Source organism: Schistocerca piceifrons, chromosome 6 (assembly GCF_021461385.2).
Source record: "Schistocerca piceifrons isolate TAMUIC-IGC-003096 chromosome 6, iqSchPice1.1, whole genome shotgun sequence".
Classification (NCBI taxonomy): Eukaryota; Metazoa; Arthropoda; class Insecta; order Orthoptera; family Acrididae; genus Schistocerca; species Schistocerca piceifrons.
Window position 1 is genome coordinate 189,162,624 of NC_060143.1, and position 16,886 is coordinate 189,179,509.

General features: G+C 39.6%; 1 protein-coding gene across 1 annotated transcript in view; it reads right to left on the bottom strand.

The window, feature by feature from the left end:
* Nucleotides 1-16,886, bottom strand: part of LOC124803225 (ornithine decarboxylase-like) — a 117,000-nt gene that overhangs the window by 79,201 nt on the left and 20,913 nt on the right. The window contains exon 4 of the mRNA XM_047264405.1: nucleotides 3,771-3,943. Coding sequence (XP_047120361.1) covers nucleotides 3,771-3,943 — 173 coding nt within the window. The remainder of the gene's footprint in view (nucleotides 1-3,770; nucleotides 3,944-16,886) is intronic.

Below are 16,886 nucleotides of genomic sequence, written 5' to 3' on the forward strand. Positions count from 1 at the left end.
CCTACTCCCACCTTGGAGTACCACTGTCCGCCTCCTCTACAACAATCTCCAAATCTACCCCATGTCCCCTAATAGCTGACAAACCCTGTCTCTCAAAACTACTACATTTGCACTACCCTTCAGAACTCCCTCCTACCACCACAGAGAATCCAGAACCTAAACAGACCCGAAACACTGTCATGAACCTTTCCTCCAGAAGCTTTATCCCCACAGAAATACAAGTCCTTTCGAAAGGCCTCGTCTTTTGCCCCACTCCCAAATTCAATCACGCAGGAATTGTTAGAGACATTCTCTCCTTTTCCCAGTCCCTACAACCGAAAAACTTTTTCACCAGCAACCCTACCAATCAGACTCAACCAGAGACCAACGTTGAACCCTACCTGACTCACTTCACTCCTCCATCCAACCATGATTTACCCCACCGCTCCCAAATCACCCCTTGTTGACTTTCCAGAATTTCTTAACCTTGAACCTTGCCTCTACATCATTCCCCAAATCACTAAAGATGCAAACTAACCTTACATATGTGGAAAGAACTGCAGTCCACCATCTAAAAACTTATCCCAACCTTATAATCCTACCTGCGGACAAAGGCTCCACCACTGTTCTTTTGAACTGCCAGGATTACCTGGCTGAAGGACTCTGCCAGCTGTCTGATGAGTCCACTTGCAAACCTTGTCACAATGACCCCGTTCCAGAAATCCAGCAGGATCTTCAGTCTCTCCTCAAATCCTTAGGCCCATCCCAGAACTTCTCCCTGGGGTTCATTCTTCATTTAAATGTCTGCTTCACAGCCTGCGCCATATGGATCCTACTCACCAACAACAGCTTTTCTGAACTGCGCAGGTGGCAACCCCCTTGCAATATATCCTGGCCTCAACCTCCATTAGTTGTTGTTCTCACCCATCCAGCCCCTTCCCTATTCTCATTCCAGAGCATGACACACCGCTCTAATTCACCAACACACCCAGTGGTTTTACTTCTCTCCTTTGCCTCTACCCCATCCCTCTCCCCTCCCCTTCGTCTAACCTCCTGGTTGCACTCAGCTGCCCTAACCTGTCTCCACCTTGTCGCTGCTTGCTCCTCCTCAGTACTTCAATGTCCCCCACTCCTACCCCACTATCCCTCTCCCTCCCTGACCCAGCCTCCTCCTTACCCACAGCCAGTAGCCTCTTCTATCATGCACTGTTGCTGCAGCTCATGTGTGCATTTGCATGAGTGTGTGTGCATCTGGTATCTATTTTTGACAAAGACCTTGTTGGCCGAAAGCTTATTTTGTGACAGTGTTTTTGTTGTGCCTATCTGTGATTCAGCATCTCTGCTATATGATGACTAGCAACTGCCCTTTTCTTGATATTGTTACATTCCATTCTGGGTTTTCCATTGTTTGATTGATGGATGGTTGAAACATGAGGTGTTTTGGAAAGTCGTGCATACACAAAGGAGTGATGTCATTAAAAGTCCTCTTGACAGAGCCAAACAAATTTGCATACTGAAACATCCAGATGTCAAATTAAAATATTTGAAGCAGGCTTTCAAGAAAAATGGGTATTCAGGCAAAGAACCCCCATGAACAAATAACAGTAGGCCAAAGGACAGTGATAAAACTCAGGTGGTTTCTGATCCCTTTATCAAAAAGTAACTGACCAACTAAGAAAATATGTCAAGCACTCCAGTCTGTAAAGGATAAATCCTCTCCTTTGTTGGCATGTAGGGTGTATAAGCATTCTGAGTACACATTGGAGCTACCAAGAGAAGCACTGAATGAACATGAAAGTCTCTGTGGACTAGGGAAAACAGAAAAATCTACTGTACCAAAGCAAGCTCTTCAGTCAGGAAATCATTAAGTGAAGTTTTCTGAAATCATAATTTTATTGACAATGACGAACTATTATCCATGGTTGTATAGAGAAGACATTAAAATATATAAGTGAGGGGGTAATTTTAACAGAAAACAGGAACAAATGAAACTTGATAATGTACAGACAATGGCTCTGCAGAAGTGATAGCTAAATTTCTATCACTGACATGAGACAATCAATAGCTATGCTTTATTTCTGAGAAGGATTATTTCTTCTGATCGCGTGTAAAATTGAACATGCCCATTTTACACAGTATTTATGTCACTCTCTGGTATCCAAATTGTTATTTGGTAAGACCCTTCATCTCCTGCAGCACCCCCAAAATGTACACTGCAGCTCTGGATGAAATGACAGGAACCAAAAAGTTTCTTTGACCATGGCTATACAAACCAGAAGACTCACCAGCAATCAACATTAGTTGATGGCATGTTTACTTTCACTATATGTTCTGCCAGAAGGAGAAGTGCTTCTCTTGCACAAATGCATGGAAAAACACATTAGCAATGCTTTGATCAGTGGTAGGAATGAATATAGAAATTACAAACTCAAATTAGTTCTAAGTGCATATATCTGGAAATAACACAAATTTGTTTCATGTACATGTATTTTCTACCACAATGTAAGCATACACCACTATCAAACAGCTTGTTAACTGGTGATAACTTGGCTGAATCAAACACTGGAAATCCAGGATGGAACGTAACAAAACTATGAAAAGGAAAGTTGCTATTCACCATATAGTGGAGATGCCAAGTCACAGATAGGCACAACAAAAAGACTATCACAAATAAGCTTTCGACCAGTAAGGCTTTCGTCAAAAATACCAAAAATACCTGTATACAACAGACACACACACACACACACACACACACACACACACACACACACACACACACACACACACACATTTAATCACAACTCACACACACATGTCTGCAGTCTCAGGCAACTGTAGCCACACAGTGTGGCCGAAAGTTAACTTTCTGACAGTCTTTTTGTTGTGCCTTTCTGTGGCTCAGCACCTTCGCCGTATGGTAAGTAGCAGCTATCCCTTTCATTATATTATTACATTCCATCTTGGGTTTCCCATTGGTTGACTGATATATGAATTTTATTTTTATTGTACACAATGAGTAACACAGTTTCTATTTCTATGTCTGTGACCAGTTCATAATTCGTGTGTTTTGCTTTAATATCTTCACTCATGTTTCTGTGCCAGAAGAAAGGCTGTTCACTGTTGGCTGAAACTTGAAAGTTTTTCATTGCTTCTTTTGAAAGTAGCATTTTGGGCTGGTGAAGACTGCCAAGCTGCTCAACTCAAATTTTACAATTTATATTTGAAATCTTTTTGAAATTATTTTGTATGATCAAAAATTGAAGTGTGTTAATGAACTGCTGTGACAAGTTAGTTACAAAAATCTTTTGAAGTGAAGTTTAACTTTTACTTTATGTAACTATGTAAAACCATTTTTACTGTGACAATAATGTAAGGTTACGAGTCTTAAAGACCTAATGGTAACATAAGAATCACTGTGTTTGATGTGGAGGCAATAAATGACTGGAAGTATGCATCTTATACACATATTTTTCATTTCTGAATTATAAACCACATCATACCACCTAGATGTCATTTATTGTTCAGTGAGCCACATCTTTGCTGAGCAGCAATAAAAAAGCAAGTGCATTGGGAACATCTTTTTCATTGTGTTACCTCTCTCAGATATTTTTGATGCTTTACATTAGCAATGGAACAGCTCGAAAAGTGCATTTCAGTTATTGACATTTTTCAGTGTTCCACATCAAGTGGTTATACATTATTACACATTACTGAATGAAGGGTGATCAGAACATCTGTTCCATATGCCAAGTGAAATATTGGATACAATTCTTACCCATTAAACTACTCACTTTGCAGTAGGAAACACGTTTTTTATTTTGTGAAGCTCTCGTTCACCATCAAAAGTCATTAGATCAACACCTACAGCTGCTGCATGGCGAAGGTGGGATAATGGTTTTGCAGGATGTGCAAAAATTATGCGACTTGGATCCACACCAACAGACAGAACTTTATTGATTTCAGCCTATAACAAACCAACGTTACAAAGTTAATCCCCACACAAACTGTATCTGTGAATTTTAAATCAAGGAAAACCTCCATAAACACAAAATGTGTTTAAAAAAAGGTTTAAAATATTCCTTGTTGCACTTGTTACCAATAAGGTTGCAAAACATCTTTATGATACACATAGTTTTTGAGTAAAATATTGTCAAATTATGAGTCAAAATTGCTGGCCAGTACTTGTCTTGAGGAGAGAAAATTTGTAGTTCTGTGAAGAGAAACACATAATAATAAAAGTGGCATACTACCTAGCTTTCAGAACCAGTTCCTCCTTTGAAGAGGAGAGAGGAATGTGGTGGGGAAGGTTAAAAAGGAAGGTTGGGCTCTCAGTCCCCTGGATGAGAGGGACCTGTCCACAGTGAGGTTGAGCACAAAGATATTCAACATTATATTTAGCAAGTTTAATTTTTCTGTAATTAGCTTTGAATTTTACAAATTCTCATTTTTGCATTTGTATTTTGTAGAAGGTTGTAATGCTGATAGTTGTACTTTCAATTTATGAATTTTTTGCAAAATTAATGGAATAAGGACATGATAATTTGATGTTACAATTAATAATGAAGTATTTGAATTAAGTCAAAAATGTTCAGAGTAACTTCACCAGAAAAGTCTTCATTTCTATACTTAAATATGAATCAGTTCTATAACACAACATTTTATTTGTCAACAATACCTATTCTTATTTATGTAAATAGTCTGATAAAGCTACTGCCCCCAAAAAACCTCTTATTAAGTTAAAATTCTTTTTACGTCTAGTTACACAATGTACAGGAAGGTTGACATAAGTATCCTTCATGAACTATAAAGCACATAATATTTCAGTAGGTTAATTAACACATTCTTTTGAACAAATTCATGCAGTTGTAAAATGTTATCTTATCAGTAATGTGAATTAGCAAACAAAATTCCCACTTGTTACAGTTTCAATCACTGCATGTAATTTTGTGGTTAAAAACATAGTTAAAGGAAAATATCATGCAAACATTGTTCTAACATTAATGAACAATAATTTGTTTGATTGTCTTTATGCAGTTAAGTGGCCAATCATGGCAATTATACCCACAAGACACCCCAGAACTTGACACAATCTATTATGAGTGGGATTCCATCAACAATTTCATATAATTGGATTATGTTGCATAGCTAATTCAAAATTCTCACAGTAATTCTATAATTCAAAATTCTCACAGTAATTCTATAATTCAAAATTCTCACAGTAATTCTATCTGTAGCCATAAACTGATAGCTAAGAAGTGAAAAACACTTTGATATGTGTGCATTTACTCTAGCGTGTCCCAGGTAATACTTGTTATAATAAAGACTTCAATTACTGTAATAATTAAATTAGCTAAATATACTGGTTTCAGCTGAAGTGTCAAATCTAGATTCCTTTAAACTTCTGCCTATGGCTGGATGCATTAGACATTAATTTATTGTAATGTTTAATGAGTAAACTGTTAAATCAGCTACACCAAAATTAATTTTTTTGAGATAGTAAGTTGTACTACAGAAACAGTTTTGCAGTAGGATAGTCAACACATGGTACTGTCAGGTACTGTACTGTTAATAATCAAATATAAAGGCCACAGGTTTTAATTTTTGCTAATGTACAGAGAGCACCTATGAATTTTTATTCCAGTAAGTATACTAGATCAGTAAATGTGAACCAATACATGGTAAAAAAGAAAACAGAAATTCAACCTTAAACACTCTTTTTTTCCTCAAAGCACTTTTTTCTCCAGAAGATGCTCCAGCCTCCAACCTCTAATATTGCTGCATAGTTGGCATCATCAAAAAAGTCTTAAGATGTGTAGTCTGACAAAACAACATTGCTACACACACTCAAACACCTTCACATACCAGACAAACCTCCACGCACTCATCATTGTTTGGCTGTCATTTTATGGCCATAGCTCCACAATGGTGCATTTTTGACCTACATCATTTGGAAAACTATGTTTTATTTCACTTTCCCTTTTCTGACCTTACTACCAAATTGTTTTTCTCCACCATGTATAAAATTCTAAGGAAAACAGTGATTTTAAGAAACTTTCCTGCTGTAGTTGAACATACCTATCACAATAATTACATCTACATCTATACAATGGACATTAAACTACTATGTGACACAGAGTATGAGCAAATTAACTATTTGTTATCCAAAGTTCCTTTACAGTGTATCAGGGATTCTTACAATGGTGCCAAGAGGAGGAGAATATCTCGATCATAAATACCTTGAAGACACATGTTTAGTGTGTTTAATACATATGACTAGCTCTAATCAATATTTAAAAGTGCAATACAATAAATGATGCAAAGTTATTGACTGTGTCTTGAGAATGATGAAAACCATGCTCTGCACACAAAAAATGCCTAAGAACAAAGCAAAGACAATTTCAGGAATTATTAAGCATGTAACATGTGAATTCAAGGCACTTCAACGCTCTGATGATATCATCAGTGAAACACATTAAATCCAAGTCAGTCGCACTAAACACAATTTATCCTTCCTAGCAATAAACGGGAGAAGTGACAAAACTTGGGCCATTGCCAGCAGATCTATTAGATTTACTTAGACGGGTACAGTGTACATCACCAGCAAACTTATCTTGCCAGATCAACTGTTAAAGAGACCACAAAAATCATTAGATCACTGAAAAACTTTCTCTCTCTCTCTCTCTCTCTCTCTCTCTCTCTCTCTCTCTCTCTCACACACACACACACACACACACACACACACACACACACACACACACACAGCTTCCTTGAGTTATTTTCCTAACCAGTCAATAAGTCAAGATTACTTCCTAAAATGATTGAAATATGCAGAAGCAATATCCATTTTTTTGCTTCCTCTGGTCTCAAAAAGTTTTGGAAAGTAGCATATAAGATAATAATGAACCATTTTGCTGATTTTAACCTTTCAATAAATCATTAGCTTAACTTCTGTAAGGAATCTCTATAGAGAAAGCAATGCATTATCATACGAGCCTAGTCCTGTTAGAACTAAGTAAGAAGAAAATCTTGCTGACTTTTTTACAACCTTGCCATGACCATCATTTATGTAGATCACAAAATTTTACTTGTGAAAATTAAACTATTTTAGTGTTTAATACATTCTGCCTACATCAGTGTAGTTGGTTGGTTGGTTGGTTGAACTTGGGGAGGAGACAAAACAGCGAGGTAATTCGTCCCATCGGATTACGGAAGTATGAGGAAGGGTGTCGGCCATGCCCTTTCAATGGAATCATCCTGGCATTTGCCTGGAGCAATTTAAGGAAATCATGGAAAACCTAAATCAGGATGGCTGGACATGGGTTTGAACCATCATTCTCATGAATGCGAGTCCAGTGTGTTAATCACTGCACCATCTCACTTGGTGTCAGTGTAGTCACATATAAACAGCATATATGACAGGAATGATAGTAAATGAGGAGCAGAAAAAATTTGGTGTTCTGCAAAGATCAGTGCTTGACACACTGATGTTCCTGACTTACAAAATATGATGTTTGCTAATAACACAAATACACTGACAGAGATCCAAAGACATCCACACCAAACACAGCCAGGAGAATGTTTAAACATTATGAGAACTGTTTCACAGCAAACTGATAACTCTGAATACAACAAAAACACATATTAAGCAGATACAGACAACTAAAGTGACCAACTGATGCCAAAAGAAGTGCAATACCACCACTGTTTTTGGGCATTACTGTGGAAGCATAGCAATGTAGCACTACCTAACCTACTGCCAGCCAGTGAGTGCACGATGTCAGCATGCCAGTTAAGGTAGCAGTGTTGTTTAGACACTACAAGACAGACTAGGCCTACAATGTGGATCAGTAATGATTAGACTTACTGTGTTATAGGTTGCATGGGGTGAGGGACAGTGATGTGAGGTCATTAGGCGAAGGCTATCAACAGTGAAGTACTGGTGCAAGATTCATCTGTCTTAAAGTACAAATCAATTGAATTGTGTACAAAAATACTGAAGTTTGATTTGCATGATACTGTGCTGGAGGACACAGGAGAGTTGCTTTAGATGGATGTGAGAGCAGAGTTTCCTGTTGATATGTTGTGCATAACGGAGCCACTAGAGGAAAACCATGTATTGGAAGCATCATGTTCTTTGTTAGTAGAAGCATTGTAGGAAAGTGGAATGGTGAGAAAGTGACATCTTGGATACTTTGCTGCTGATGAAGTAAGCCTAACAAAGAGACTGTCTGTAGCAATTTTGATGTCCTGGAGGAGAATGACTGGGACACATGAAGTATGAAACATGGGCAGCCACATATCACTGCTAAAACTGCATTATGGAAAAAGGGTGGTGTACTTAGGAGGGACAGAAAGGGTAGAGAATAAGAAGTTATTACTTTAGTCCAGAGACTTGTTTTATCCTCAGGGTCCATCACCAGCGTTGCCCATAATGCAACACTGAGTTACAGCAGGGACTGAAGCACCAGTGTATCACAAACCATATCATATACCTTGGCATATAGAGGCAATTATGGATGATTTCACTAAATAATTAACAGTTAGTTGATGGAATAATAGAGGAGAGCACTAGTCCACATTGTAACCATGACCAAAAAATCAAGGAAAGGTTTCAAAAAATATAGATTCTGGTGTGATTAATGGCATCTGAATAGTATAACAGTAACCAATGCGTACCCAACATCCAATATCATTGATAACTTACATCAGTGACGGTACGTCTCTTCCACAGGTTAAGGAATGGATACCATTAGACCAATGCCAGCATTCACAGTTACTTGGGGACACTGGCAATTGTGAAGGATGCCATTTTGGTTAAGGAATGGACCACCAATATTTCAGGCCTAAAATTTTGCAAATGTTTGGCGTACCTCAGTGACACAATTGTGTTTCCAAGGTTACAGAAGAACATACCAAAAGTTGAGAGAGGTTTTTGTTATATCCTAGCCAGTAATGCCACCCGAGCCCGCTGCCAAAAGGTTGGCAGCATCAAAGTCCAGACGCCGTCCGCATAAGCAGCGCCAGCGAGACAGGAAATCGCCGCAAGTCTGCGCGCGCCACCGCTGGCTTCTGGCTTCTTAAGCGCTGGAGTCGCGAGCGCTAGGACAGTTCTGTATTCGCTGCTCAGTTGTATACTCGCCACCGAATTGTGTACTTGCTAGTCAGTTGTGTGTTCATCGCAGCAGAGTTGTTGTTTGTCGTCAGCCGAAGCTGACCTAGCCGCTCCGACTCAAACTAGATAGATCTCTGTAGACACGGAGTTCACTATTGTGTTTCTGTATCTTCATCAATAAAGATAAGTACCGACTTTTATTTAATCAGAGTGTTTGGGTTTTCATCTTTCTGTTCACTGTTCCAGCGGACCGGTCGGCCCGCTAATAAAAGTGTGGCGGTGACTTCGTAAGCCATTTCTACAGCGAATTGTTTGTCGCTACGAATACCGCCACAAAAGTTTCTAAGAGGTTACAGGCCAAAAATACTACACTGAGCATGGAGAAATGTCATTTCACCTAGTAGGAAGTGGGTTACTTAGAGCATCTTCTGCAAGTGTTCTAGCCTTCTCCTGAGCCACTGACACCTCTCATCAGCTGCCACCACTTTCAGAACTGAGTTGCATGCTTTTAGCTGGTCAGCTGATTTTAGAATTCTGGAGTACAATATCACCATCATGTAACTCGTGGCCACTCACGGTCTGCCAGCGGCCTCCACACCGCATGAGCCTTCTGTACCACTTGCCAAAAGATGTGCTGCAGCCACACCGTGACATGCAAGTGTAACCACATGAGTTGCAATGAAGTGATAGGCTTTTAATATTGTTTCAATAAGCTATGAATGGTCCTGCATTCCAGCCAGAGTCCTTGCATGACCCTTGCCCATTGTCTAGTGCTGAGTGCAAGTAGCTCACACAGCCCTGGGACTACTTCATGAGAGTACAATGGACTCTCATTAAATGAAACTTCATGCAGAAGCTTGATAGTACGACACACTTTTAGTCCCTGGAGTTGCCTTAAAGCTTGCCAGTGCACCAACAGCCACCAGTATCACAATGGCATTGGAGCAAACTGTCATACAGGGCACCAAATTAGCAATGTCGCAACTACCACTATGCGATTTAGCAGCCAACAGAATCAAAACAATCTGTCTTTAAGATGCTATTTACATGCACCCATCCAGCCACCAGAGCATGCATCATTCTGTTCCACACTGCTGATGCTGTATCTGGACAGCTGACATGCACTGATTGTTTGGCAGAAATTGCGATTGAGCAGTTTGGTAACTGTGAAATCAGATCATCCATCTGTTTGGCATCTGCTAGGCAGCTGACATTCGTTTTTCTACTGCCAGTCCTAAGTCAAGATTCAGGGCTTGGTGTCACACTGACTCACTGCTGCCCACAACATTATGATTTCAGACATCAGTACTGTACAGCTCAAAGTCATGGAAGTGTCAGGCAGCTACAATCATTCCATGTCAGCAAACATCTGATGCAGCACTGCCTAAGATACTACCAACCTAACTCTGTTTCCCAGCTGGATCCTTGGGTTTCTCACTGTGACTGATTTCCTGCTGCTGATTCACTCCCAGTGTTCTAGGGGTGAACATCAGCTAATGCTTGCAGGAAGTAGACACCTATTTGGTTCCATCAACATGACGTTAATAGCAATTTGACACAACAGCTGGTGTATTGCTGACTGGATATTAACTGCAATAACCACTGTTTGAGCCTGAAATGCCTAGATGAGGAGCAGCCACACCACCCTGACCAACAGAAGAACAGCTACCTATTGATAAAGTAGTCATTCCACAACATCACAATACAGCCACGTGAAAATCCTAGGCATTCAGATGGATAACAAACTGAAGTACCAGCATCATGCAGGTAATTTAATCAAGAATTTCAGCTCTCCCTGTTCTATATTCAAAAATCTCTCTCCCTGTGCTGATCTGCTGATGGCACTTTTACATTGATTTACATATTTTTATTCAGTACTTCCCTGTGGCCTCCATCCCCTGAACCATAGGTGCAATCACAATGGAGGGGTATCTGTTGAGAGGCCAGACAAACATTTGGTTCCTCAAGGGGGGGAAACAGCCTGAATGGTTGACTCATCTGGCCTTGTAACATCAACCAAAACAACATCACTGTGCTGGTACTGCTAACAGCTGAAAGCAACTGGAAACTACAGCTGTAATTTCCGCTTGCCTTCAGCCGTTCGCAGTACCAGCACAGCGATGCTGTTTTGGTTGATGTTACAAGGCCACATAGCTGTAATGTAAGCCCCCAGTAGCTGAATGGTCAGTGTGATGGATTGTCAGTCCTCTGGGTCCTGGTTCGATTCTGGGATGGGGAATTTTCTTCGCCCAGGGACTGGGTGTTGTGCTGTCCTCATCATCATCCTGTCATCCTCATCGACTGCAGGTTGCCAAAGTGGTGTCAAATTGAAAGACCGACACCTGGCAAACAGCCTGCACAGTGGGGGGCCCTAGCCATACAATTAAATAAAACAGCTGTAATTTTTCCTGAGGGCAGGCAGCTTTACTGTATGGTTAAATGATGATGTCATCCTCTTGGGTAAAATATCCCAGAGGTAAAATAATCCCCCATCCTGATCTCTGGGTGTGGACTAGTCAAAAGGACATCATAATGAGGAGAAACAAAACTGGTATTCTACGGATCAGAGCGTGGAATGTCAGATCCTTTAATCAGGCAGACAGGTTAGAAAATTTAAAAAGGGAAATGGATAGGTTAAAGATAGATATAGTGGAAACTACACTACTGGCCATTAAAATTGCTAAACCAAGAAGAAATGCAGATGATAAACGGGTATTCATTGGACAAATATATTATACTAGAACTGACATGTGCTTACGTTTTCACACAGTTTGGGTGCATAGATCCTGAGAAATCAGTACCCTGAACAACCACCTCTGGCCGTAATAACAGCCCTGATATGCATGGGCATTGAGTCAAACAGAGCTTGGATGGCGTGTACAGGTACATCTGCCCATGCTGCTTCAACATGATACCACAGTTCATCAAGAGTAGTGACTGGCGTATTGTGACGAGCCAGTTGCTCGGCCACCACTGAGCAGACATTTTCAATTGGTGAGACATCTGGAGAATGTGCTGGCAGGGCAGCAGTCAAACATTTTCTGTATCCAGAAAGGCCTGTCTAGGACCTGAAACATGCGGTCATGCATTATCCTGCTGAAATGTAGGGTTTCGCAGGGATCGAATGAAGGGTACAGCCACAGGTCGTAACACATTTGAAATGTAACGTCCACTATTAAAAGTGCCATCAATGCGAACAAGAGGAGACCGAGACATGTAACCAGTGGCACCCCATACCATCACGCCGGGTGATACGCCAGTATGGTGATGACGAATACACGCTTCCAATGTGCGTTCACTGTGATGTCGCCAAAGAAGGATGTGACCATCATTATGCTGTAAACAGAACCTGGATTCATCTGAAAAAATGACGTTTTGCCATTCGTGCACCCAGGTTTGTCATTGAGTACGCCATCGTAGGCACTCCTGTCTGTGATGCAGCATCACGGGTAACCGCAGCCATGGTCTCCGAGCTGATAGTCCATGCTGCTTCAAACGTTGTCGAACAGTTTGTGCAGATGGCTGTTGTCTTGCAAACGTCCCCATTTGTTGTCTCAGGGATGGCTGCACGATCTGTTACAACCATGTGGATAAGATGCCTGTCATCTTGACTGTTAGTGACATGAGGCTGCTGGGATCGAGCACGGCATTTCGTATTACCCTCCTGAACCTACCGATTCCATATTCTGCTAACAGTCATTGGATCTCGACCAACGGGAACAGCAATGTCGCAATAAAATAAACTGCAATCACGATAGGCTACAATCTGACCCTTATCAAAGTCAGAAACGTGATGATAAGCATTTCTCCTCCTTACACGAGGCATCACAACAACATTTCACCAGGTAACGCCGGTCAACTGCTGTTTGTGTATGAGAAATTGGTTGGAAACTTTCCTCATTCCAGCACGTTGTAGGTGTCGCCACCGCCACCAACCTTGTGTGAATGCTCTGAAAAGCTAATTATTTGCATATTACAGCATCTTCTTCCTGTCAGTTAAATTTCGCGTCTGTGACACATCAGCTTCATGGTGTAGCAATTTTAATGGCCAGTAGTGTAGTTAATTTAGGAGGCAAGAGGAACAGGACTTCTGGTCAGGTGAATACAGGGTTATAAATACAAAATCAAATAGGGATAATGCAGAAGTAGGTTTAATTACGAATAAGAAAATAGGAACGTGGATAAGCTACTACAAACAGCATAGTGAATGCATTATTGTAGCCAAGACAGACACAAAGCCCATGCCTAGTAGTGCAAGTTTATATGCCAACTAGCTCCGCATATGGTGAAGAGATTAAGAAATGTATGATGAGATAAAAGAAATTATTCAGGAAGTTAAGGGAGACAAAATTTAATAGTCATGGGGGACTGGAATTCTATAGTAGGAGAAGGAAGAGAAGGAAAAACAGTAAGTGAATGTGGATTGGAGGGTAAGGAATGAAAGAGGATGCTGCCTGGTAGAATTTTGCCCAGAGCATAGCTTAATCATCACAAACACTTGATTTAAGAATCATGAAAGAAGGCTATATATGTGGAAGAGACCTGGAGATGCCAGAAGATTTAAACTGATTACACTAGCTAACAAATTTAAACTTTTTTTCTGCCTCTGGTTTGTAAATGGCTGGATTTATCTAATTTTTGGGTGCTGAATACACTGGTAAAATCATTTTTTCTCTATGACATCACATTTACTAGATACACAGCAGAATAGAAAATGGTAATAGTGAAAATTGACATAATTAAGTCAAACAAAAATGCACATTCAGAACATTTGAAATCAATACTATTTTGTATGTATCATGATGTCAATAAAAGATCCAAATTAGTTCAGAAGATACTTTCACTTTTAATCATCTTTGGTATTCGAAAAATGCGACGACGGAGCTCTTCTTTTGTTTGCTGTTTCCTTACTATCCCTAACAAGGCCCAAGCAGTGGTCCCCCATCATTGAAGGGTTCCTATGGCCTTGGTAATGGTGTTCCATGGTAAGAATGTCATGGTGCAAGTATTCGCCATGCTCATCACTTATGGATCCCAAATTTTCTGAGAAGAAATCAAGGCAAGAATGTAAAAAGTGAATTTTAAGTAACATTCTACACCCTATGTTCTTATAGTTGTCCAACAGATCATTCACCATGTTAACATAGTTTTTGTCTTTTCTGTTACCCAAAAAGCCCTTCACAATTGCTTTAAAAGAAGACCAAGCAACTAATTGGACATCTGTGAGTTTGGTATCAAAGTTTGGATCTTTCAGCAATTTTATTAATTGTGGTCCAACAAATATACCTTCTTTCAGCTTTGCCTCACTTAATTTGAGAAATTATTCTTTTAAGTGATTGAATGCCTCACCTCCTTTATCCAGAGCTTTTACAAAATTCTTGATAGGGCCCAACTTGATATCAAGGGGAGGCAAAATGATTTTATCAGGTTCAACCAATGGGGTATTGTTCACATTTACGTTTCCAGGAACATATGACTTCCTTATAGGCCATTCCTTGACTGTAAAGTGGTTCTTGGTGTCATGGCTGACCCAAAGGCGCAAAAAGCAGCAGTATTTCATGAATCCAGCCTTTTAAATTACAGCAAAGCTGCCATTTATGATCCTCATATTTGTTTGCCTCTAGCACCAAGGCCATGGATTCATAAGTTTATTTCATATCTACTGCATAAACCAAAGGTACTGATGGAAATGCATTGCCGTTATGCAGTAGTACTGTTTTCATGCTGGTTTTACTGGAGTCAATAAATAGTAGCCACTCCTGTGGATTATGTTGTACACCTAGCAACATTGTCAGACCATTGACATCTCTGCATACATACACTGTATTCAGCATATTGAAATATTGAGCAAAGGAAGCACCCCTTGATGAAACAGGAAATTTTTGTCCCTCAAGCTACAAGCTCCCATTGTTGCAGTCTGAACCCCAAGAGTTCAGCTTCCCATTTCAAAACTTTTAGATGGCAAACCAAATCATTCAATTCACAGGAAACACTCACTAAGGATCTCTTTCACACCACTGGATTACCACACCAACCATTTACTGATTATTTGTAGATGTTCTAGTTCTCCTCTGCAAAGCAAAAACAAACAATCAAACATCAAAACAGAAGAACAGCAAAAAGTGAAATACTGAATACAAAAAATAAAAATCCCTCAAAAACTCAAAACTGGTATGTGCTAGAATATTTTGAAACGTATATTCGGATTCTACACACTAAAATACATACTAGTTGATGTATCACATCCCAGATAGCTGTTGACTAGTGATATATAATGGTAAGACAGAGATTTAGGAAACAGGTTTTAAATCATAAGACAGTTCCAGGGCCAGATATGGACTCTGATCACAATTTATTGGTTATGAACTGCAGATCAAAACTGAGGAAACTGCAAAAAGTTAGGAATTTAAGGAGATGGGAGCTGGATAAACTGAAAGAACCATAGGCTGTAGAGTCTTTCAGATGGAGCATTAGAGAATGATTGACAAGAACAGGGGAAAGGAATACAGTAGAAGAAGAATGGGTAGCTTTGAGAGTTGAAATAGCGAAGGCAGAAGACGATCAAGTAGGTAAAAAGACTAGGGCTAGTAGAAATCCTTGGGTAACACAATAGATACTGAAATTAATTGATGAAAGGAGAAAATATGATAATGCAGTAAATGAAGCAGGCAAAAAGGAATACAAATATCTGCCCAAACAATCCCCAGGAGTAGACAACACTCTGTTAGAACTACTGATAACCTTGGGAGAGCCAGCCATGACAAAACTCTTCCATCTGGTGAGCAAGATATATGAAACAAGTGAATTACCCTCAGACTTCAATAAGAATATAACAATTCCAATTCCAAAGAAAGCAGATGCTTACAAGTGTTAAAATTAGTGAGCTATCAGTTTACTAAGTCACAGTTGCAAAATACTAACACAAATATTCTTTACAGACAAACGGAAAAACTGGTAAAATCTGACCTCAGGGAAGATATTTTTGGATTCCATAGAACTGTAGAAACATACAAGGCAATACTGAACCTATGACTTATATTATAAGACAGATTTAGTAAAGGCAAACCTATGTTTATAGCATTTGTAGACTTAGAGAAAGCTTTTGACAATGTTGACTGGAATACTCTCAAATCCTGAAGGTGGTAGAGGTAAAACACAGGGAGTGAAAGGCTATTTCCAATTTGTACAGAAACCAGATGGCAGTTATAAGAGTTGAAGGGCACAAAAGGGAAACAGTGGTTGAGAAGAGAGTGAGACAGGGTTGTAGCCTGCCCTGATATTCAATCTGTATACTGATCAAGCAGTAAAGGAAGTAAAAGAAAAATTTGTAGTAGGAAGTAAAATCCAGGAAGAAGAAATAAAATCCTTGAGGTTTCCCAAAGACACTGTAATTCTGTCAAAGACAGCAAAGGACTTGGAAGACCATTTGAACAGAATGGATGGTGTCTTGGAAGGAGAATATATGATGAACATCAACAAAAGCAAAATGAGGATAATCAAATGTAGTCAAATTAAATCATGTGATGCTGAGGGAATTAGATTAGGAAATGAGACACTTAACATAGCTGATGAGTTCTGATATTTGGGTAGCAAAATAATTTATGATGGTTGAAGCAAAGAAGATACAAAATGTAGAATGGCGATGGCAAGGAAAGTGTTTCTGATGAAGAGAAATTTGTTAACATCGAGTAAAGATTCAAATATATGGAAGTCTTTTCTGAAAGTATTTGTATGGAGTGTAGCCATGTATGGAAATGAAACATGGATAATAAACAGTCTAGACAAGAAGAAAATA